Source organism: Lissotriton vulgaris, chromosome 10, assembly GCF_964263255.1.
Source record: "Lissotriton vulgaris chromosome 10, aLisVul1.2, whole genome shotgun sequence".
Classification (NCBI taxonomy): domain Eukaryota; kingdom Metazoa; phylum Chordata; class Amphibia; order Caudata; family Salamandridae; genus Lissotriton; species Lissotriton vulgaris.
The window spans coordinates 547,689,518-547,713,442 of record NC_141698.1 but is presented as its reverse complement, the minus strand read 5'-3'; the positions used below and the strand labels follow the sequence as shown (position 1 = coordinate 547,713,442).

The 23,925-nt window shown below is 49.2% G+C and overlaps 1 protein-coding gene across 1 annotated transcript in view; it reads right to left on the bottom strand.

The window, feature by feature from the left end:
- The window catches only part of TRAP1 (TNF receptor associated protein 1), a 283,860-nt gene that overhangs the window by 25,886 nt on the left and 234,049 nt on the right, over positions 1-23,925 (bottom strand). Inside the window, exons 15-16 of the mRNA XM_086941396.1 lie at positions 23,021-23,106; positions 2,972-3,117 (exon numbers count right to left, since the gene is read on the bottom strand). Of these exons, the coding sequence (XP_086797522.1) occupies positions 2,972-3,117; positions 23,021-23,106 (232 nt within the window). The remainder of the gene's footprint in view (positions 1-2,971; positions 3,118-23,020; positions 23,107-23,925) is intronic.

Here is a 23,925-nt window from a genome sequence, read left to right as displayed (position 1 = left end):
GGATAACCCAAGATATCCTTAAAGTGAGAGAGGATTTCATCCCAAAAAGGCTGGATTTTAGGACAGTCCCACCAGATATGTCTGAAGTCCCCCTGCAAGCCACACCCCCGCCAACATAAATCAGAAGTGCCTGGGAAGATACGCTGAAGTTTAGTAGGGTAGAGGTACCAGTCGTAGAGGAGTTTATAGTGGGCTTCTCATAAGGCTAAGGACCGATTGTGCTTAGTTCTTGCATTCTTCAGCTCTTGTATGTCCTCCTCCTTCTTTAGTCAGGCAAAATTGAGTTCCTGGTATCAGTGGGCCACCTAAATACTGAATTTAGGGATGTTAAGAGAAGTAAAGGGTGGCAGTCAATGGGCTACGTACCTTTGGGGTCACTACACCCCCCCACATGACCACTTCTGTGGGGAGTGGGCATAACCCTGCCCCAGAGTTCCTAATTCCACCAAAACCAAGATGGTGGAATCCTTCTTTAGTGGAGCACTTTGGGTAGCCCACCATGGGGGTGTGACTAGCCTGGTGGTGCAACACACCTACTTGCATAGCTAATTTCCAGTCTGTCCTGGTGCGGAATGGTCATCAAGCCAGGGGTGGCATCTCCCAAGTCTGGGGGAAAGCCGGAGTTGCATTTCTAAGATTGCAGAGGCTTTGAAGCCCCTGGCCTTAATATGCTAAATCACTAGCCATCTTGCTGAAGGAAGTGTGAACACCTTGCTCCGGAGCAGGCATTGTTTCTGGCCTCAGGGAGTGTGAGCTCTCACCTGCTAAGGGTAAGAAATAGGTATCTTGTGGTGAGTTGGATGATACCAGTCAGTCAGCACGCTAGATAGTTAGTGGTAGATTTTTCAGGAGGCACCTAAAAAGTGTCTTCTGGGTGCATGCCATAATAAATCTTGTGCTGACAAGAGAATAGATGTATTAAGACTAGGTGTTTGATACCAAACACCATAGGGTTTCAGTGAAGCCATCATGTAACTGGGGAACTCAAAGACCAGTGCCCAGTACATATATTTAAGATGGTTTACCTGTTCACTAGTACCATCCAGTAATGGAACTAGACAGTACAGGGGCATATCTGCTCAGGCAGATATGCCCTAATTCGTAATGTAATGCACCCTGCCTTAGGGCTCAAAGGCCTGCTGTAGGAGTGGCATATATATATGACATGCAGTGACTTTGGCATTGCACACGGTGAGTGTGCCATGTCATTTATTCAATAATGGTTTGCACCATGACACGCAGTCTGCAATGGCAGGCTGCATGCAATTTGTATGAGGGTCTCTTAGGGTGGCACAAAACATGCTGCAGCCCTTGGGGACCCTCTTTGGTACTCATGCCCTTGGTACCAGGGATACCACTTACTAGGGACTTACAGGGGTGCCACAGTGTGTGCCAATTGTTTTACAATTAGACCATTTTACCTTGTTTTAGGGAAAAAGCACTGGGGCTTGGTTAGTAGGGACCCAGTGCACATCAGTCAAAAAACGTCAGTACCAGTGGCAAAAAGTGGGGGTGACCATGACAAAAAGGGCCCCTTTCATATAATGCTCATCCACATTCTCTTCACCCAGTCTTACTACACATCACTAATTTTAAACCAATAGTGCCCTCACTTGTCTTACCTGTAATCAATACTCATCTAATCCTACCCTCCAAACCCATCTTGCACTTCATCCTAACATATCCCTCACCCAGTTTCACCATAAATCCACATCCACCATTCACCAAATCACAGGTTCTAATTTCATCCAACCGTCTCACTCTATTCCCCAAAACTAATGAATCTACCTAAACTGAAGTAACCTATTCTCTCAAAGTTGTCTACTCACATGTTTCCTGTGCTGCCTGTAGGCAAACCTCACTCTAGGTTCTGTGCATGGGTACTCACAAAGGTTTGGTCTGTGAAGTGACCAATGGTCACATTAATGCCAGCAGTCATGGTCAGGGAGGGGCGCTGGATGTAAAGTGGGCCTAGAGAATGGAAACATGTACATCTAGTGGCAGAATTGCAAAATATGAAAATAGAAAACCTGTGATCGATCCAGATTTCCCCACTTGACCAAAGAGTGTGATCCGAGACAATTGTTTTATTTCACTTTGCCTTATTTTTTCATTATAACACATAAGAGGACCTCTCAATACATGATTTGCACAATGTGCTCTGTACAACACATTCTCTTGTAAATAAATTATGATGTCAATGTACAATAGCAACTCAACCATCCAGATGGTGCACATAACTTGCATCTTAGTTCGCTATTGGCTTTGTTGGGTAGGGGAAGCATGAATGCTTATAAATTCACATTTGAAAACTATCACTTAAAAAAAAAACATACTTCTCAAATCACTAATGTACCGAGTTGAAACGCTACTGCGTGTTTATGCAATACACTTTTTGAATTTTGAAAAGACTATCATATTTTGTACACTTTTGTTGATAAAGGTCTTTGAAAATGAAAATGTTTCTAAAGTTAAGTGGTGCAGTACATCTTAATTGCTTCTTTTCCTTTACTTCAGTTAGCATGCAAATAAATGTTTTCCCATTTAACATCTTCCTAAATGTTAGTGCTCAGTCAAGTAAAAAGCAGCCTAGTGCTACTGTTGACCTGGAAGGAGCATGTGAAGATCAGGAGGGCTGCAAGTGCCTCGCGGGTTGTACTTCGAGTCGTACTGGACTTGATCTTTATCATTTAAAAACATCCAACCTAACCACTATTGCTTCACCGTAAATTCCAAAATCGGTTTTGCCTCATCACCCTGTTGCAAGTGTGACTCATACATTTTGCCTTCTGTCTATCTCACTATAATAGCCAGCCCCTTCCTCCCTATACTTGCCCAGCTCTTCCTTCTTACATGTTTTAGCAACACAGATACACCTTATGTCAGCTTATTGATATCATCTCCCTTTCAATTATTTTACCACATCTTTCAAGTGCCTCCAACCCAGAATTAGTCTCCACAAGCCTCTCACCCTGTGTTTATTTCCAGCGTTGGCTGCATGATCTGAGCTCGCTCCTCACTTGTCTTTGCTAGCTGCTGTGTGCGCAGAAAATGGCGTGCCGCTCCCATCTCTAGCACGGTGATCATCGCTGGGTGGGTATCTAACCTTGGAGTTACCTTAAAATGTCAAGAGTAAAGGATACAACAAAATAGTAAACCAAAACATAAATAACATGCACAATATAATTTCTAGAAATACATGAAAAATCTTTCCAAATTGGGCACAGTTTTGCTACAAGCTGGATATGGAAGTTAGAATCATAAAATACAAGGTGGAGAGGTTCAATACAGGATGGGTGAAGTTGTGAAGTGGTAAACTGAAAGATTTGCCGATCGGTGAAATGGAAACCAGACAGAGAAGTATAATAGAAGAGAAACAGAGGGGTGGAATGAAAGACGAGGTGGAAAGAGACGGACAGAGATGAAAAGGTGTAAAAAAAAGACAGGCAAATATGTGGAACGAGATAGGAGGAGAAGAGAAAAGAGGCAGTTGGAGAGGTGGAAAGATGCAGGTGCAGAGGAAAGAGGTGGAAAGAGAGACAGGAAGCGGTGCACTTGTGACCGCTGTCAATTTTAACTATCTTTCTTTTCACAGCTCCACTATTCCGTCATTTCACCAGCCCACCTCTTCTACTTTTCCACCAGTGTCACTGATGACGCCATCTGTCTCTCTCAATCAATTCACTAGAAAACCCATGATGGCTCACATTTTAACATGCTTCCCTACAAAATCTGCTATTGATGCATCCAAGCACACCATATTCACTCCTAAGGATGGAGCGTATTTTTTGTGAATGGGAACAGCATCAGAAATGACACTACAGAAATCAGAACATGTGGTGAATATCTTCTTTATAAACTTTCTGCATTCTCGTGTCTGTAAAGATTTTAAGGATGGGTATTGTGGTAGCCATGTACTGAATGCGTCAAGCAAACAGGTTATGAAAGACTGAAAGTACAAATTAAAATTTAATACAGGAGCTCAGTCTAGGTAGTGTTATTACTGAGCAGTGCTCTAAAGATGTCCCAAACGCAGCATGAACTTTATTCCCCAACACCTTCTTAAAAATAGGTCCTATGGTTTCGTCCTGAGTTACCCTTTGCCCCCAAGCTTCTACCAGTGTAGATTTTGCTATTGACCCATCAGCTATTCTATTTTACACAACATGAAGACTCGGAGCTAGATGTACGGACAGGCAGGTGGCAAATAGTGGTGCCAATTGTGCGCCAACGGTTTGCAGTCTGCCGGCAATTTTGTGAAGCAACCTGTGTACTTATAGGTTGCATTGCAAAAATTTTCATTTGCAGAGGGTAGCAGAACAACCTGCTCAATGAATATTAATCAGGCAGGTCACTATTTGCGAGCCCCAGTAATTAGTATCTGGTCTGCAAGAACTATAGACCTCCATCTCTGCTTTCGTATTTCCAAACCAGTATTTCTTTTTGACAAAAGTACAATGTGCTCCTTATGCTTTAAAAAAATGTTTCTTGTTTGGGAAGACATCAGTGAGCATGCAGTGAAATCACTGCCTGTTCCTTTGCGAAGGCCTTATTGACAATTCCCAAAAGGGAACCTATCCGACTTCTATTGAAGTGTATGTCACTTTTCAGTGATGGTTGCAAAGCATTGATACATTTCATTGCAATTCCAAATTATGAGGAGATGCTGCTTTCAGGACCCCTTCCCAACTGTGGTTTGGAAGATCATATTGTGGGTGAGAAAGACTTTAATCATCATGTACTAGAGGGGTTTTGCAAATTGCAGGGTTTGTACAACTGGCCCCTAGGTTTGAATTCGAATCCTTCCAATTGTCCCTTTGAGATTGATTTTGAATTTGTGTATGTGGTCTGTTTCTCTTCTTCCATTTGTGAAAAGAACTAAAGGCTCTAGAACACATAATTCCAAGTCTTATCAGGGAACAAAAGCCACTTCTGTGAACTAACTAAGCAAAGGAATGAACTGTAAGGACTTCAACCAACTTAGTTTTTACTTGTTAAGGAACTCCTACGGAGGTCCTTAAAAATGCATCAATACAGTAAAAAAGACATATTTTGAATACAATACAAAAAATATTTCCCTTTTTTTCCCCTAAAATACGATAGATTAAAAAGTGGGAAAGAAGGGTAAATATACTTTTTATACAGTGCAAACTTCTTCAATATCCAACCATTAGACATCAAAACCTGATAGCGAGATTTTAAATATTTCCTAATAATAGCCAGAAAAGTTTTAAAAAATTGGAATATCCTATAACAGACCATTTCATTTGGTGGGGATAAAACAAATATTCCGGCCTTCTGGGCAGAATGAATATTAAATTTAATAAATGATGGTCTTAAAAACATACGCCTTGCTCTTTGTAATTCCGGACACACAAATGGGACATGATTAAGATCCTGGATTTGAATATGACAATTCACAAATTCTCTCCTCTCACAGGATTTAATCCCAAATGCCAGTAACATCTCTTAAGGGCAACAGATTAATTCTCAAAAGAAGCATCAGTTTTCTAATCCCATGTGGATGATTCCAAATTAAATAACGTTGTGGCCTTTTCCCCAAGGCACTCCCACAGACCACCTCATTTTGGGACTTATAGCTATATCTTGCCATACTAATCGAGCTTGCAGACTTCTTTAAGAGTAACTTCAGTGCAGACTTTGGCATAGGTGAATTACTATTTAAACTGAGCCCAAATATGTCATTTGCATAAGCAAATGATCTAAGAAATGCTGATTGACTTCAAGTTACATCAGCTTTACACCTACCTGTAGCGATGCACTTTATTTTCCTGTTGCAATCAAGTTGCTAAAAGCAATCAAAACCACAAATTTGATTGATGAAGAGTTTAAAAATAGAGACTGTGACTAAAACTTCCAAATGTCATCTAGCTTGGACCCACTGACTTTCCCCACACTCCTGTAGAGGTGTCATCCTTAGGCCTACAGATAAACAAGCAATGACATTACTCCCATAGGAGATTGAAAGGTTTTAAAAATGTCTTTCTTCCTGTATTTCAAAGAATATATGAGCATATTCTTTTGTAAAGAAAAAAGCGAAGAGCCCACTAAGCACTTCACCATTTTTGCAAAAATACGGCACTTCAAGAGATCAAATATATTTCTGAATCGAAGGAGAGCCAGAGCTACTAAATCACTGAAGTTGTGCGTTGCACTGCTTGGTTGATCATGTCAATGGTTTGAGAATATATGTGCCAGTCAACGAGCTTTGATTAGACTAACGGTAGAGGTTTATTTTCTACAATTGATTTCATCCTTATCTCCTCGTGTTATAGGGATTGCATTGTTAGTTATAATGTTTTAAAATCTCCCCTAAGCGACCATTTCCCCATCAGGATTGAATTATCCGACCCACAATTAATAGTGCTTAAAAGAGCAGAGGTCTCTTCTGACAACTTAGAAATTGCCAGGCAAAACGGATACGCTTTAAAATGGACTAAGGTGGTCCCAGAGGAGTTTCTTGGTAAATTAATTAACGAGTGTAACACAAGCTTTTCTGCTTGCTTGGACTTGGCATCTGATGATGCAGACATCATAAGTAATTTCAGAGAAATAACTGCCTGTATAAAGAGGGGTCTGTGGGTAAACGCCAAGGAAAACAAGACCCAAAGGAAAACAAGAGGCTGGTTCAAATCAGCATGCAGTAAGGCCCACAAGCAATTAAAATTGGCTTTGCATAAGAAAGACAGAAACCAGACCCTGATAAGGGCCCTACGTAAAGAATATAAAACTGCACTAAAAGCTCAAAGAGACCTGATGAGGAAGGAAGCATGGGCAGCTATTATTGAGGCCTCAGATTTAAAGGATATGACGGCCTTCTGGAAAGCAGTGAATGCCCCTTTTTTTTTAAAGACAATACAAAGGCTCGTATTGAGATAGCTGTTACCGAGGATGAATGGGTCAAGCATTTTTAAACACTTTATAGCCCAGCAGCAATAACCACTGATACATCGAGAGAACCCACATTTAAGGGGAAGGGTGCTGAAGGGCTGCAACTTAACTTCTCCTTGGAGGAGGTAATAAGGGTATTAACTCTAGCCTAGGGGGAAAGGCACCCGGCCCCGATGGTGTCCCAGTGGACATTTAAAAAAAAAATATACCGCTCTGGGCACCATTGCTTACTAGAACTTTTAACGCTGCATGCACAATTGGATTGATTGGTACCTGGTATAAGTCGATCATTATTCTCATTTAAAAAAAGGGAGATAGAGCAAGCTGTGCGTGCTACCGGCCCATATCCTTGCTTGACTCCACCATTAAAATCATTGGCAGAGTCATTTTAGATAGATTGCACTCATGGGCAGACGAACATAACATCATTAGTGACCTCCAATACGGCTTTCGTGAAGGAGTTGGTACCATCGAACAAGAACTTAATTTATCAATACTGATAGAGAAATACACTAAGGCTAAGGGAGGAAGATTGTTCTTAACTTTTTTAGATTTGACATCCGCTTTTGATTTTGTAAATCATGGCAAATTATGGATAATTTTAACCCGGCTGGGAGTAGAGGTAAATATCATCAAACTTCTGAGAGAACTGTATAACGGGGCTAGTGCAATGATTAGATATGGTAAAAATGGGGAGTGTACAAGAGAGTTCAGCGTCGCGAGGGGCGTGAGGCAAGGGTGCGTCCTGGCACCGTTTTTATTTTCTATTTATATAAACAACTTGGAGGAAACTCTGCTACAGGATTGCACTGATATGCCAATTGCCTCAGGCCGTCATATACCTGCTCTTATGTATGCAGACGACGCTGTCCTCATGGCAAGAACCCCTATAGCCATGCAGACTATGATTACCTCTTTTAGTTCCTTTATGGCCAAATTAGAACTACGAGTAAATTGCACCAAAACTTTCTCTATGAACTGTAGCGGGAACGTGAAACAAAAGAAAAAAACCATGTACATAGGATCGATCCCTTTAGACCATTCTCCAACATTCCCATATTTGGGGATTTTGTTCGATTGCACTAGTAAATGGAGCTGTGCGATCAAAGCTAGGGATTTACTATTTTCTAAATCCATAATGGCCCTTAGGTCTTTCAGCAAAAAGATGGGTAAAAAGCCAGTTAAAGAGCTTTTATATATATATATAAAGCTAGCTGCGTTACGGTGGCATTATATGGGGCAGGAATCTGGGGTGACTCTAACGTCAGTAGCCTACAAGTCACTGAAAATGGCTTCCTGCGATATCTTTTAGCTGTTCCAGAGAGTACGTCCAGTTTTAATTGCCACATCGAACTGGGTATTACCTATCTGGAAGACCTAATTAAGGTGCAACCGATCCTTCTATGGCATCGGGTATGGACTACCGAGAAATGCCACTTAAATCGCCTCATTCTGGGGGATGCACTGAAACTAGATGGTGGGAAAAGGATAAAATGGCTGTGCTATATAAAAGCATTCTGTGATAATATCAATCATCCGGAATTCTATACAGACCCCATGTCAATGTCTGATATCACTAGGAAAGCACTGAAACATCTAAGTCTAAATTTCCTTGAGTATCGTAGAGAACAAATAGAACTGTTAAAAAAGACAGTAATCGCCCACCAAATGATAACAAAACCAAGGGTTATTCAGCCTTATCTAAACCTTCAGATGAAAGAGCAAGAAAGGTTTTTGCTGACCAGATTTAGATTTGGGATACTGTTTAGACTGCTGAGCTTTCCTGATACAAATGATTGGTCATAGGAAATTTGTAAATGTCCGTGTGATAATGCCTCGTCTCAATCGGATATCCATATTTTATTTTTTTGTAGATTTTATGTTATATCTAGGAAAAGATGGATCATGCCGATTCTAAAATATATGAACATGAGACAGTGTCGCCCAGCTTTTTTAGCTATACAATTCCTGGATGATATTTTCTCAGTAGCATCTGTCTCGGCATTTCTTAAAAGCATTTTTTATCTACGTAAGACTATGATCATATGAATTCTACTCTTTTAAATCTTGGTCCATGTTAAATTCTGTGTATATCGATTTTATAACATTAATTATGATGATGTAATATTTGATGTGATTTGATGTACTTTTATGGTTATTTATGAAATATAACCGAATAAAGTCTTTTGAATTGATTAGACTAAAGAGATTTCTAATGTGGATGGACATCCATGAACACCGAACATGTGAAAGCATGAGGTGATTACTTATGTACTAAAGAAAGAACCAAAAACTGATACTGACAAATTGTCATTGGCATATTTTAAGTGTTTTTTTTCTACATATTAGAAGCAGTATTTAGAATAAAAACAAGCCACTAAACAAGGATACAAAAGAGAAGGCACCAGGAACCTAACAAAATATTCCAGAAAACACTACATATCTACAAATGCTCTGTAGTGGATGGGTAGAGCGACGCTGGAAACCCAGTTATGGAACTCTGATATCTTGGCCAGTGTGAGGGCAATAGAAGGGCATAAGAAATGGAAACTACGGGGTATATCAAAGGTGAGGCATCTCTGGTGGATGGTAAGACTAAATCATTTTTCGAACTGCAAGAACAATACGAAATAACGGATAGTCAGTACCTCCGATACCTGCAACTGACTTATATCCTACAAAGTTAAGGGGAGTTGATGGATGAGGTCCTGAAAGAGACCCCGCCGGAATATAGTCATTGGGGCTTCCCTGACCATCCATGTGGTGTCACAAATGTACTCCACGCTGCTGCACAACAGTCTCTCCCAGCTTGACTGCCTTAGGGGTAAATGGGAGAAGGGCCTGAATAAGATGGAGGACTTTGACTGGGTAGTGGCCTGACGCCAACCTTACTAGGTGGCAATATGAGCTGGATTTCAGCTGATGCAACTGAAGGTACTGCACCAGGCGCACAAGTTACTACTTGTGTAACGATATATCTGTAAGAGACATTAGTTAGTGATAGATTCCTTACCTTAGAATATCCCCAGGCGTCAGACTGGATCCGGAAACTTTTGCGTAGCAGTACCCTTGCGCGTCGGTAGGCGTCGTCTGCGGCTCCGCGTCCGTCGTCGGCGTCGTGGGCGCCGTGATGACGTCGTCTGAGTACTTAGACACCGCCTCCGCGTGCTGACGTCAGTTCTTAGACTGAATATGCTACTTACCAGTATGCATCTGTTCTTGGCATGTAGGGCTGCTAACATTCACATCTAGTGCATAGATCGCCGCCTAGTGTTGGGTCCGGATGATTGCACATTGTTGTCCTGGAAGAGTCTTCGAAGTATCACGAGATAGGTGGCTCCTCCCCTGGACTACAGTGCGCATGGGCATCGACTCCATCCCCAGATTGTTTTTAGCCATTGTGTCAGAGATGGAGTGAAATAGTGTAAATGATGTCCATGCTAATGATTGAATGCAAGAATGCTCTGCAGCCGCTACGGGCGCCGGGGAGGAGGGCGGGCGATGTGAATGTTAGCAGCCCTACATGCCAAGAACAGATGCATACTGGTAAGTAGCATATTCAGTTCGAGGCATGTGGGCTGCTAAATTCACATCTAGTGCATAGAATACATAGCAGTCCCTCCATTAACGGCGGCCGCCCGTGCCAGCTGCAGAAGTTTGAAAAAGTGTTCTAAGAACAGCCTGTCCTACAGCTGCCTGCTGCTTGGAATGTACATCTACACAATAATGTTTAGTAAACGTATGTGGTGTAATCCATGTGGCTGCTCTACAAATATCTTCCAAAGGGATATTACCCAGGAAAGCCATGGAGGCCCCCAACTTCCGCGTTGAGTGGGCCCTGGGGGGAATCGTCAAAGTGCGCTTAGCCTTGTGGTAGCAAATCTGTATACACTTAACGATCCACCTGGCAATTCCAGCCTTGGAAATGGGGTTGCCTTTGTGCTGAGCTGAGAAGGCAACAAACAATTGTTTTGTTTTCCTAAAGTCTTTGGTCCTGTCAATGTAGTACATCAACGCTCGTTTGACATCAAGCGTGTGAAGCATTCTTTCAGCCACAGTCTGAGGGTTCTGAAAGAATGTGGGCAGTTCAATGGTCTGATTGACATGAAACTGTGACACCACTTTAGGGAGAAACTTAGGATTAGTGCGCAGCACCACCCTATTAGGATGAACCTGAATGAATGGCTCTTGTATGGTGAGCGCCTGTAGCTCACTAACACGCCGTAGAGACGTGATGGCAATGAGAAAGGCGACTTTCCATGTCAGGAACTGAATCTCACAGGAATGTAGGGGCTCAAACGGCGGTCCCATCAATCTGGTGAGGACCACGTTGAGGTTCCACACAGGAGCCGGTGGGGACCTGGGGGGAATAACCCGCTTCAGCCCCTCAAGGAAAGCCTTAATGGCAGGCACCCTGAAAACAGAGAGGTGCTGCCTGTTTTGGAGATAGGCCGCTATGGCGGATAAGTGTATCCGAATGGAAGCATACGCCAAATTGCATTTGTAAAGATGCAACGAATAGCAAATAATATCAGGAATGGATGCATCCAGCGGGTTGATATGATGTTCTGTACAGTAAACGACAAACCGCTTCCATTTAGCTGCATAGCAAGCTCTGGTAGTGGGCTTTCTTGCCTCTCGGATAATGTCCATGCATTCCGGGGGCAAACCAAGATAGCCAAACTCTAGGACTTCAGGAGCCAAATCGCCAGGTTGAGCTGTTGCGGATCTGGATGCTGAATGTCGCCATGGTTCTGCGTCAAGAGCCTGGGCGTGAGGCGCAGTCTTCGATGCGGTACCACGGAGTGCTCCAGAAACGTGGTGTACCACGGCTGGCGCGCCCACGTTGGAGCAACCAGGACGAGCGTCATCGAGTGCTGCTTCAGCTTTCTCGCCACAAGCGGTATGAGAGGGGCTGGGGGAAAAGCGTACGCAAATCTGCCTGACCAGTTCATCCATATCGCATTGCCCTGCGACTGCGGGTGTGGGAACCTGGCGGCGAAGCTTTGGCATTTTGCGTTCTCCTTTGTGGCGAACAGGTCTATCTCTGGATGACCCCACTCCTCGAAGTATGGGTGGAGTACTGATGGATGTAACTCCCACTCGTGCAGTTGGTGGCTGTGCCTGCTGAGCAGATCCGCCATCTGATTGTCCTTGCCCGGGAGGTGCTCCGCCATGAGGAAGATGTTCCTCTGAATGGCCCACTTCCACATGCTCTGAGCCAGATGAGACAGCTGCGGAGAGTGTGTTCCTCCCTGTTTCTGGATATAGTACATTGCAGTCATGTTGTCCTTCCGGATCAACACGACCTTGTTGCACAGATGCACCTTGAAGGACTTCAGTGCCATGAAGATTGCCATCAGCTCCAAGTAGTTGATGTGCATCCTCCTCTGTTGTGCCGACCACAGTCCCTGCACCGTGTAATGGAGCACATGCGCTCCCCACCCCTGCAGAGACGCGTCCGTCGTCAGGATAATCTGTGGCACAGGCTCTTGGAACGGTCGGCCCTTGCAAAGGTTGTGTGGAGTCCACCAATGCAGAGAGTTGTATGCCCGACCGGTGACCAACACTAGGTCTTTCAACTGTCCTTGAGCCTGAGTCCACTGGTGCGCCAAGCACTCCTGGAGAGGACGCATGTGCAACCTCGCGTGCGGGACAATGAAAATGGAGGAGGCCATCATGCCTATCAACTGCAGAAACACTCTCGCCGGGAGCGAGTGTCGTGGTCTGAACCTCTGAATCAGTGACTGGATGCTGTTGATCCTCACTGGATTCGGCTGAGCTGTAGCAGTCTGAGTATTGATCGTCGCGCCCAAGTACTGCCGCACAAGGGCTGGCTGAAGGTGCGACTTTGGATAATTGAGCGAGAACCCCAGACTGTGAAGAAGGTGAATAGTGCTGGACATATCTGCGGCGCACTGCTGAGCCGACTTGGCCTGAACCAGCCAGTCGTCCAGATATGGGTAGACATGTATGTTCTGTCTCCTGAGATGCGCCGCCACGGTCGCCAGACACTTCGTGAACACCCTGGGGGCAGTGGTCACTCCGAAGGGCAGTACTTTGAACTGGTAATGCCTGTTTTGAATGGTGAACCTGAGGTATTTTTTGTGGGATGGATGGAGTGGTATGTGAAAGTAAGCGTCCTTGAGATCCAAGGTCGCGAGGAAGTCTCCCTGTTCTAACAGTGGAAGGACCTGCTGCAGCGTCAACATGTGGAAGTGTTCTGAAAGAATGTACATGTTGAGCGGGCGTAGGTCGAGGATGGGCCTGAGCGAACCGTCCTTCTTTGGTACCAAGAAGTACAGGGAATAGACCCCTGTGCCTTGTTCTTCTTCCGGCACGAGCTCTATAGCGCCTTTTTGCAGCATAACAAGAACCTCCTGCTGCAACAAGTGCAAGTGCTCTGCCGACATAGGACGGTGTCTTGGGGGAATATTGGGAGGAGGTGATGTGAGCTCCAGACAATAACCGAATTGGATAAGTTGCCGCACCCACCTGTCTGTGGTGATGGACTTCCAGACGGGCAGGAACTGCTGGAGTCTCCCCCCGACAGGTGTCAGATGGTCGGGGGGCAGTGACAGGGAGTCACTGTTTGTTAGCGGCAGAGGAACGGCCGCTGTTGTTGCCTCTGCCTCTGCCCTTGGAGTTGTTTCCTCTGTAACCACCTCTCTTTTGCGGTGAGTACGAGGATTGTGCACCACCCCTGGTAAATTGCGCCTGCTGTGCCAAGTGTCCTCTGGCAACACCCCGATTGCCTGAGCGACGAAAAGTGCTGCTCCGAAATGGCTGAGACTGAAGCGCACCCATGGATTTCGCCGTCTCAGTATCCTTCTTAATCTTCTCAAGAGTGGAGTCCACCTCTGGTCCAAACAGACTGTCCGGATTGACAGGCTGGTTAAGGATAGTTGTTTGTATGTCAGGCTTGAAACCAGAGATGCGGAGCCAGGCCTGGCGTCTCAGCATCACACTAGTGTTGATGGACCTTGCCGCGGTATCAGCAACGTCCAGTGCACACTTAATAGCAGCGTTGGAGATGAGCTTGCCCTCCTGGATGAGCATCTCCGCGCCCTCTTTGAACTCATCAGGGAGGTTTTGCAGAAGCTGCTCTAATGTGTCGTAGTGTGCCCTGTCGTATCTGGCCAACAGGGCCTGTGTGTTGGAGATGCGCCATATGTTGGCTGCCTGCGCTGCCACCCTTTTCCCCGATGCCTCTAGCACTTTAGACTCTTTGTCTGGGGGAGGAGCTTCACCCGTCGTCTGAGAGTTCGCCCTCTTGCGAGCATTGGAGACCACCAAAGAGTCCAGAGGCAACTGGCCCCGAATGAAAGCAGGGTCCCCAGGTGCCGGCCTGTACTTCTTCTCAATCCTAGGGTTCACCACTCGTGCCCTAGTAGTGTCCTTGAAAATGTCAGTGGCATGTTTCAGCATACCCTTAAGCATAGGGAGAATCTTGACAGACTTTTCGGCAGTAGAGAAAGTGTCGAACAGGAAGTCCACCTCTACTGGGTCTGCATGCATAGGTACACTGTGATTAGCAGCAGCCCTTTCAATCAGGGCATTGAACGCCGTTGAATCCTCTGTGGGAGAAGTCTTAGGCCCATAGGCTTGCGGGTCAGGGATATTCTGGACGTCCCCCTGATCCCCAGATGGCCCCCAGGAGTCTCGCAGGTCATCAGGGTCATTGCCTTCAGGAAAGGTATACTGTTCCTCCTGCTCACCCTCCGCAACATCTGAACCAGTGGGTGAAGGCTCCGGGCTCGCGACTGGTTGGCAAAGAGGCTCCACCAGTTGAGGAGACCCTGAGAGCGGCTTCTTCTTCTTTAATGGGATCACAAACGGCTCCAGAGGCTGAGAAGTGATCTTCCTCTTCTTGAGCGTCAACCTCCCCGTGTCGGCATCGATGTAATGCTCCGACTCGTCATCCGAGGGAGCCCGTCGACCCGAATCGCCACTCAGTTGAGTGTGCCCGCCTTCCATCGAGTCCGCGGGCACCGACCTGGGCGCAAAAGCCTTAGGCACCACCTTCGGAGGCAGGGTGAAGTGAATCGGCATCGAGGCCTGCTTCTTCGACACCACCGGAGTAGATTCAGAGGGGGCTCCTGGGGTCGACACCGACTCCCTACTACGAATCCGCTTGAGGGAGTCCTGCACCTGCTTCGTAAAGGAAGCGGACGGCTTCGTCGATCCGACTGACGCCCTCGATCCGCCCCCCGGCGAAGACTGGAGCGCGGTCGACACCTTCTTGGGCTTGGGAGTTGTCAAACCGTCCCCAGAGCCACCCGAGGTCTTCGGGTCGGCCATCGACTTCTTCGGCACCGGGGCCTCCAATGTCGCCGACGCGGCCCGCTTGACAGTAGTCGGCACCGAGGCCCTTCCCGAGCCCGAGGGCACAGACACCTTAGGGCCCTTAGCCGCATCCACAGTCTTTCGCGGCTTGGAGGCGTGCGAAGACGACGGTGTCGATGACGCAGCTGACGTCTTCGAAGACGACGCCGCCGAAGACGCAGCCGCCGTCTTTTGTGTCGATGAAGCATCGTCCCCCTTGGGCGTGACCGGTCCGGAAGGTTTCACTTTCGGTTTCGGTTTCTCCGATGGAGGCTCCGTAGAGGTGACCACCACTTTCGGTTTCAGTTTCGGTAACAACGGTCCCGTAGGGGCGTCCGTAGCCGGGCCGACAGGCGGGGCGGAGGGACGAGGCATATGGTCGTGGGTAAGGCCTTGAGGCGATCCCGTGACCGGAGCCGGAGTAAAAGTCTTTTCGGGGCATAGCTCATCCTCCGAGCTATCTTCCACGGCCCCAAACGGTTCTTCGTCGTCCCCTACCTCCTCGATGTTTTCTCCGAGGACGTGGTACCCGACTGCCTCTCCGTAGTCGGCCTCGACCTCCGCCGATGCCGGCGAAATCTGCAGATTAAGCTCCTGCTCCTCTGCATCAGGGTCTCCAAAGATGTCCTCTGGCGCCGGAGCCGATCGGTGGGCCTCAAGACGCGCCACGCGCCGAGACTTGATGGTCTTCTTCGATCGGAATCGGGAACAGGCCATACAGTTGGCCTCGTCGTGGTCCGGCGAAAGACACTTGTTGCACACGGGGTGCACGTCGATGTGTGGGTACTTGGAACCACACACGGGGCAGAACTTGAACGGACTCCGTTCCATCGCAGTATCGTCGGGGTCTTGCTGCGTCGACAGGGCCTCGATGATCGAAGAGTCACCGACTCCACGAAAACCCACTTGAAGAGTAGGAATGAACACGAGACCGAACGCGAACAATACCGACGAGTGACTAAAAGCCTTTTGGCCTTAAAACTGTTTTATATCGATTCCGAACAGGAGGCGTCGAAATCACATCCGAACCCAATGGCGGAAAAAAACAATCTGGGGATGGAGTCGATGCCCATGCGCACTGTAGTCCAGGGGAGGAGCCACCTATCTCGTGATACTTCGAAGACTCTTCCAGGACAACAATGTGCAATCATCCGGACCCAACACTAGGCGGCGATCTATGCACTAGATGTGAATTTAGCAGCCCACATGCCTCGAACACAGCTTTTCCGCGCCAGAAACGCAGAGCCATGCCAAAAACCAACATTGGTGCCATGAAACTAGGGCCCTGAAAGGGGATGACCTTAACCCTAGATATCGGTTCACAGAACGGGGAGGATGGGTGGGTCGGTAAGGAATCTATCACTAACTAATGTCTCTTACAGATATATCGTTACACAAGTAGTAACTTGTGCATCTGAAAGAGACAGGTTAGTGATAGATTCCTTACCTTAGAATAGATACCCCAGCAATACCAACCCAGTGGTAGTGGGTCTGCGAACCAATAATCACACCAGAAAGTCCTGGAGGACGGAACGGCCAAAGTAGCCATCCCTCCGGACTTGACTGTCCAGGCAATAGTGTCTTGCAAACGTGTGCAGCGAGGCCCACGTAGCCGCCTGGCAAATGTCCTGCAAGGGCACACCTCGGCCCAAAGCAGTTGTAGTGGCTGTGGCTCGAGTGGAATGAGCCCTCAGCCCAACAGGGGGTTCCTTCTTAGCCAAGGACTAACACGCCTGGATACACAAGATGATCCACCGGGAGATGGTCCGCTTGTGCACCGCTTTCCCTTTCTTAGCGCCCGCGTATCCAACAAAGAGTTGATCATCCACCCGGAACTGTTGTGTGCGATTCAAATAAAAAGAGAGCGCACGTTTTGGGTCCAGACGGTGGAGCCTCTCCTCCTCTCTCTCGAGGGGTGCGGAGGCGGAAAGAAGGTGGGCAAGGTGATGGATTGCCCAATGTGGAAGGCCGTGACTACCTTGGGTAGGAAGGAGGGCCTCGTTCGTAACACAAGCTTGTCCGGATGGACTGAAAGGAAAGGAGGCTTACAAGATAGAGCCTGGAGCTCACTCACTCTCCTGGCAGAGGTGATGGCTACCAGGAAGGCAGTCTTCAAAGAGAGAAGGTGAAGAGGGCAGTTGTGAAGTGGCTCAAAGGGAGCGCACATCAGAAATGTAAGAACCAGGTTCAAGTCCCACTGAGGCATCACGAAGGGAACAGGAGGAAACGTGTGCGTGATGCCCTTCAGGAACCGATTAACGATAGGGGACTTGAACAAAGAAGGTTGGTCAGGCAGCCTCAGAAAGGCTGAAAGAGCCGAAAGATAGCCCTTGACAGTGCCCAGAGCAGAGCCCTGCTGGGCAAGAGAGAGAAGAAAGAGGAGAACCTCAGAAAGGGGGGCATGAAGGGGATCCACAGCCTTTGCTGTGCACCATGCCACAAATCTGTTCCACCTGCAGGCGTATACCGACTTTGTGGAGGGACGCCTGGCTGCCAGAATGATGTTGCAAACTTCAGGAGGCAAGTCAAATGGCCTCAACGGTCGCCGCTCAATCTCCAAGCATGGAGGTGGAGACTGGACAGGTTCGGGTGGAGGACCGTCCCCTGCTGCTGCGCAGAAGGTCCTCCTGAAGAGGCAGACGAACCGGGGGATCGACTGACATACTGAGTAGCTCGGGATACCAGTACCTTCGTGCCCAGTCCGGAGCCACAAGGATGACTTGTGCCCGGTCGCGCTTGACCTTCTTCAGCACTCTGGGCAGAAGTGGTATAGGCGGAAAGGCGTACAACAGACCGCAACTCCACTCGCGACGAAAAGCGTCTCCGAGCGAGTGCCGCCTTGGAAATTCCAACGCGCAGAACTGATGACATTGCACGTTCTCTTCGGTGGCGAATAGATCTAACCAAGGCTCTCCCCACTGCAGAAAGAACCCTTCCGAGTTCAGACGCCATTCGTGATCCATCGAGCACCGACGGCTGAGTTCGTCCGCCCTGGCGTTCAGAGAACCGGCCAGGTGTTGAACCACCAGAGTCACGCCCTGATGTTCCAGCCATTGCCAGAGGCGCAGAGCCTCCTGGCAGAGGGTCCACGACCCCACCCCGCCCTGTTTGTTGCAGTACCACATGGCTGTGGTGTTGTCCGTGAACACTTGCACTACGCTCACCCGGACAGAGGGGACGAATGCCTTCAGTGCTAGACGAATCGCCCGCAGCTCCAGAAGGTTGATATGGAGCCGGGACTCCGCCGGAGACCAGATGCCTCTGATCTCCGCCTCTCCCATGTGGCCTCCCCAGCCCTGGAGGGACGCGTCCGTCACAACTACGTACTCCGGGTGGGGAAGGGAGAGGGATCTGCCGCTGACCCAATCGCGGTCCGTGAGCCACCACTGCAGCTGTCTCGCAGTGCCCTCCGAGATCAGGACATGGTCGGACAGGTTGCCCTGATGCTGGGCCCACTGAAACTTCAGGTCCCACTGCAGAGCCCTCATCCGCCACCGTGCGTGATGCACCAGAAGGATGCAGGAGGCCATCAGCCCCAGAAGCCGCAGCGTCAACCTGACCGAAATCCGGGATAACGGCTGGAAGATTGGAATCAGAGCCTGTATATCCCGAACCCGCTGTTCGGGCGGGTAAACCCGAAACTGCGCCGAGTCGAGAACTGCTCCGATGAAAAGGAGCTTCTGAGAGGGGCACAGGTGCGACTTCGGCACATTGATGGAAAATCCCAGCTGGTGCAGGAGATCCGCCGTAGTCTGGAGGTGGCTGACGACTGTCTGGGGCGAGCCCGCCTTCAACAACCAGTCGTCGAGGTAGGGGAAGACTGAGACCCCCAACCTGCGCAGATGAGCTGCGACCACCGCCATCACCTTCGTGAACACCCGTGGGGCGCTGGTAAGGCCGAAGGGGAGCACGGTAAACTGAAAGTGCTCGTGGCCTACCGTGAACCGCAGGTAACGCCGGTGGGCCGGCAGGACGGGGATGTGGAAATACGCGTCCTGCAAGTCCAACGCTACCATCCAGTCTCCTGGGTCTAGGGCAGCTAAGACCTGAGCCAGAGTCAGCATTTTGAACTTCTCCTTCCGGAGGAAGCCGTTGACGTTCCTCAGGTCCAAGATAGGGCGTAGGCCCCCTTTGCCCTTCTTGGGTACCAGAAAGTAGGGGGAGTAGCAACCACGTCCTACTTCTGGCCCAGGAACGCGCTCGATGGCCCCCTTGGCCAAGAGGGCTGAAACTTCCTCCTGCAGGAGCCGCAAGTGATCCCCCGATACGCGGTGGTGTTGCGGTGGCATGGCTTGAGGGGTTGTCTCGAAGGGGAGGGAGTAGCCCCTCCGGACGATCTGCAGCACCCACCTGTCCGAAGTGACAGTGCGCCAGTGAGAGTGGTGATGGCGGACCCTGCCTCCCACTGGCGTCACATGGGCCGAAAAGCACGGACTAGGAGGGTTTAGAGGCGGATGCTGCGGGGGAAGGTGTGGACTGACCTCGCCTGTTTCCCCGACCGCCTCCGCGGCGGTTTCCACGGCCGCCGCCGCGCTGGATGTTAGTCTGCGGCGCGTGGCTGGCGGCACGTGTGGGGACACCCCTTCCTTGGCCACGAAAGGAGCGAAAGGAACCCGTTTGCTGGCGCGGGGCCGAGAGGCCCAAGGACTTGGCCGTAGCCCTGGAGTCCTTAAAGCGCTCAAGCGCGTGGTCCGCTTTGTCGCCAAAGAGGCGACGGCCATCGAACGGCATGTCCATCAAAGTGTTCTGGACATCAGCCGAAAAATTGACAGATCTCAGCCAGGCGTGGCGTCTCACCGCCACCGTCGTAGCCATCGCTCTGCCTAGCGAGTCGGTGGTATCCAGCCCACACCTGATCGAATATTTGGCTGCATCTCGGCCCTCCACAAGGGCTTGGCCGAGTTTGGCCCGTACCTCCAACGGGCACTCTGGCAGCACCTCCGCCACCGTCTCCCACAGAGAGTGGGTGTAGCGGCCCAAGAGGCATGCGGTGTTGGAAGACCGCAGTCCCAAACTAAGGGAGGAGAATATCTTTTTTCCATAATTCTCATACCTCTTGGATTCCCTGTCGGGCGGAGCCGACGGGAAGGCAGTTTGGGAATTGGAGGCCTGGATGACCAGACTCTCGGGGGTGGGGTGGGAGGACAGGAAACATGGGTCGCCGGGAGGTGGCGTCTGGCCACGTTCCTATCTACCGGCGAACCAGTAGGGGGCCTGGACCAAGTGCCCAAAAGAACGTCAATTAAGGCCTCGTTAAACGGCAGCAGAGGCTCGACTGAGCATGACTGCGGCTTAAGGACCTCGGTGAGGTGGTTAGTCCTCACGGCCGCGACAGGGAGCTTAAGGCCCAAGGCCTTGGCCGCCTTCGTCAACACCACACCATAGGTAGCCCCCTCCTCCGAAGCCACGGTAGGAGGAGAGACAAAACCAGTGTCTGGAGAGGTGTCCAGGCCACTGGCCTCCCCAAGGTCTCCTGCCCAGTCCTCATGAGACTGACACTCCTTGGTCAGAGGGTCCTCAGACCCCTCCCAATCCTCCTCAACACCCATCTCCTGAGATTCAGGGTCGTAATTGCATGGGTCCGGTTCATAGAAGTAAAAATCTCCAAACGGCGTGGGGTGCGGCGCCGAGAGGCGTCGCCCCGACGTCGGAACCGAAACAAAGGAGGCATCGGGGACGGCGCCGCCCGAGGACGGCGCCGGGGGTGACACCGGACGGACCGACGCCGGGGGGGTTGTAAGGTCCACCGGTGACGATCCAGAGCCCGAGGAAGGCCCAGCGGCGACCCGCGGCGGTGTCGGGATCGTGGGGCCCTGCGGCGCCGGGCCCGAAGGCGCCGGCGGCGTCGGGCCGAGGCACCCGACGGCGTCGGGGTCGAAACCCCCGACCCGCTAGGTGCCCCAGACGGGTCCGCTGGGCCCGAAGGCGCCGCGGAGCCCGTCGGAGGAGAAAGGGACCTCATGGCCATGAGGAAGCGCTCAATCTCCTCCGGCGTCGCATGCAGCCCAGGGACCGGAGGGTATGGGGCCAGACGCGACACCCGCGACTCCCGAGGAGCCGCGTGGGTGGTGTCACCCGAACCCCCGGCCGCGTCGGGGGGAGTCGAAAGAGCGATGATGCCTCTTCGACTTCTTGTGTTTCTTACCTGACGACTTGGACCTGGAGGAGTGGTGCCGTCCCCGCGACCTGTCCCTCGACCTCCCGTGGGACCGGGACCGGGACCTCACTCGGCGCGGGGCCGACTGTCTGAGTTCGAGCCGCCTGCGGGACCGCTCCCGCCTGGCTTTCTTCGAAAGGGCCCGACAGTCGGGGTAGGCCTCGTCGTCGTGGTCGACGCCTAGACACGTCAGGCACTGGCGGTGAGGATCCGTGACCGACATGGTGCGGTCGCAATCGTCACAATGCTTGAAACCAGGCATCCCTACGGCACCGATCGGAGTCGCAAGACTTCGAAAAGGATCAAAAATGATCACAAAAAAGTTAGTCAAAAATTGACTGGGTTGCTGCTTTTTCCAGATCTGCGCTGGCTGGCGCGGAAAAAAGAAGAACTGACGTCAGCACGCGAAGGCGGCGTCTAAGTACTCCGACGACGTCATCACGGCGCCCACGACGGACGCGGAGCCGCAGACGACGCCTACCGACGCGCAAGGGTACTGCTACGCAAAAGTTTCCGGATCCAGTCTGACGCCTGGGGATATTCTAAGGTAAGGAATCTATCACTAACGTGTCTCTTTCAGATATATCGTTACACAAGTAGTAACTTGTGCGCCTGGTGCAGTACCTTCAGTTGCATCAGCTGAAATCCAGCTCATATTACTTGACGAGGACCAGGCTGTTCCAGATGGGAACATCGAAGATTGACCTATGTGAGCATGGACAATGGGGTACACTGCTACACACGATCTGGGAATACCCAAGGATCCAGGAGGAGGTATGAGACAGAATCTCTGCAACTATAGACGCAACAATAGACCACACCCCACAACTAGTGGCCTTGGGAGTTTGGAGAGATCAGACTCTGGACTACTACACGCTCCTCTTCGGTAATGTAGCCCTGATAAAGCACAACATAACCTGATCAGGAGATGGGGAAGTGCTGTGATCCCCAATGGTACAGGACTGGGAGGGCTGGTGCATGAGTGCTGGGAAACTGGCATACCAGGCACGGGGATGTCCCAAAAAATTAGACAAAACGTAGGGCTTATGGCAAACGGTAGAAGACATGGGCTTCTGAGAGTCTTGGTGGAGCCCTGGCAGAGGGACGGTACGGGGTACATTAGGGTCACAAATTAGAGTGAACCTTTCTAATGGTTTTATCGACCGAAGTGTGCACCTGCTGAACTATATGCACAATTACGTAATCAGGTGTTTGTTTATGTGTGTCTCGGGGAAGGGAAATGTTGGTATAATGACTGAATTAGCCTGTTTCTAACAGAGGTTTCGTTTTCAAATAATCTTTTGTTCATTGTTGGCACCGCAGTCGTGTTTTCGATGTCCAAACTCTATAAAAAGATGTAAAAAACTACACATGCTTTAATACAGGCTAAATTAGCAAACCTCCTCCTAAAAAAGCTGGAAAAATAGATGATATTGACTGCTATGGCTTCCATTAGAACACTCGCTATATCAATACATCTCTGGTCCTTCCTGCCACTCTTATACATTTTTTTAACAAAAACAGAATTGCTCCAAGAGGCCTCCCTATCACTAGATGAAATGCAAGCATGTGCAAAATGAGGAGCTCATGGTGGCAAACTTTAAGGTTTTGTAGTTGGTAACTCACTTTAACGTTAGTGATTCTCATTCCCAGCACATTCCTCATCCATGCTAGCAGGTCCTCGGTCTCCTTCTCAGACAAACGCTCAGTTCCTGCGAGAGAAAGGACACAATTACCACAAGGAGTACCTACTCTGTTTTGTCTACTGGGATCACAATCATCAATGTGCCTGCAAGGGCGGACTCAACCTACTTACTGACTGCAGACTTTTCACATGAATCACTCCATGCTCATACAAGTATAACTTACATTTTAAGAAGTGCCATCAGTGTGGCTATAATGCATACTGCACAGTTCCACAAAGAACTTGGTAATGCACTGTCAAACCACAAGTTAGAGATAAACAAGCGAAATATTCAGGCCTATCGAATAGGCAGCTGTAATCAAAACTATTGAAGTAGTCAAAAATACTGAAGGGTTCCTCCAAAAATGTGCTTTTTTGAGCATGCTGCTTAATCCCTGGCTGTTAAAGTTTGTCCTTTTCTCACACTGCCTCTTGTCCATCCTTTTTACAGTATAGTTTGTAGTTGCTTCCCACAGATTCTAACTACAATTCTAATAATCATGCCCATGGTTTAACACCTTGGCTGCTAAGGGGTTTTCCCGTCCTGCGCTGCTGACCTCCAGATCCCATTTTACATGACGAGTTATCCTTGTCATGAGCACAGGTCCAGTGTGCCTCATGACGAGTTACCCTTGTCATTAGCATCCAAGTGGTTAAGTTGTCAGACAACCATGCTGCTAGAAGGAAGATTCATGGATATTTTTGGCTTCATTAAGATTAGATGAAAAACGTTCAAGGATTATTGTGAGGGTTAAAAATGTTATTTGATTTTGTGGAGAAACAAGGTCACGATTAGAGCTTCCAATGCTCCCACGCCTCATCTTAGTCAACCCCCATGGAGGTTGTG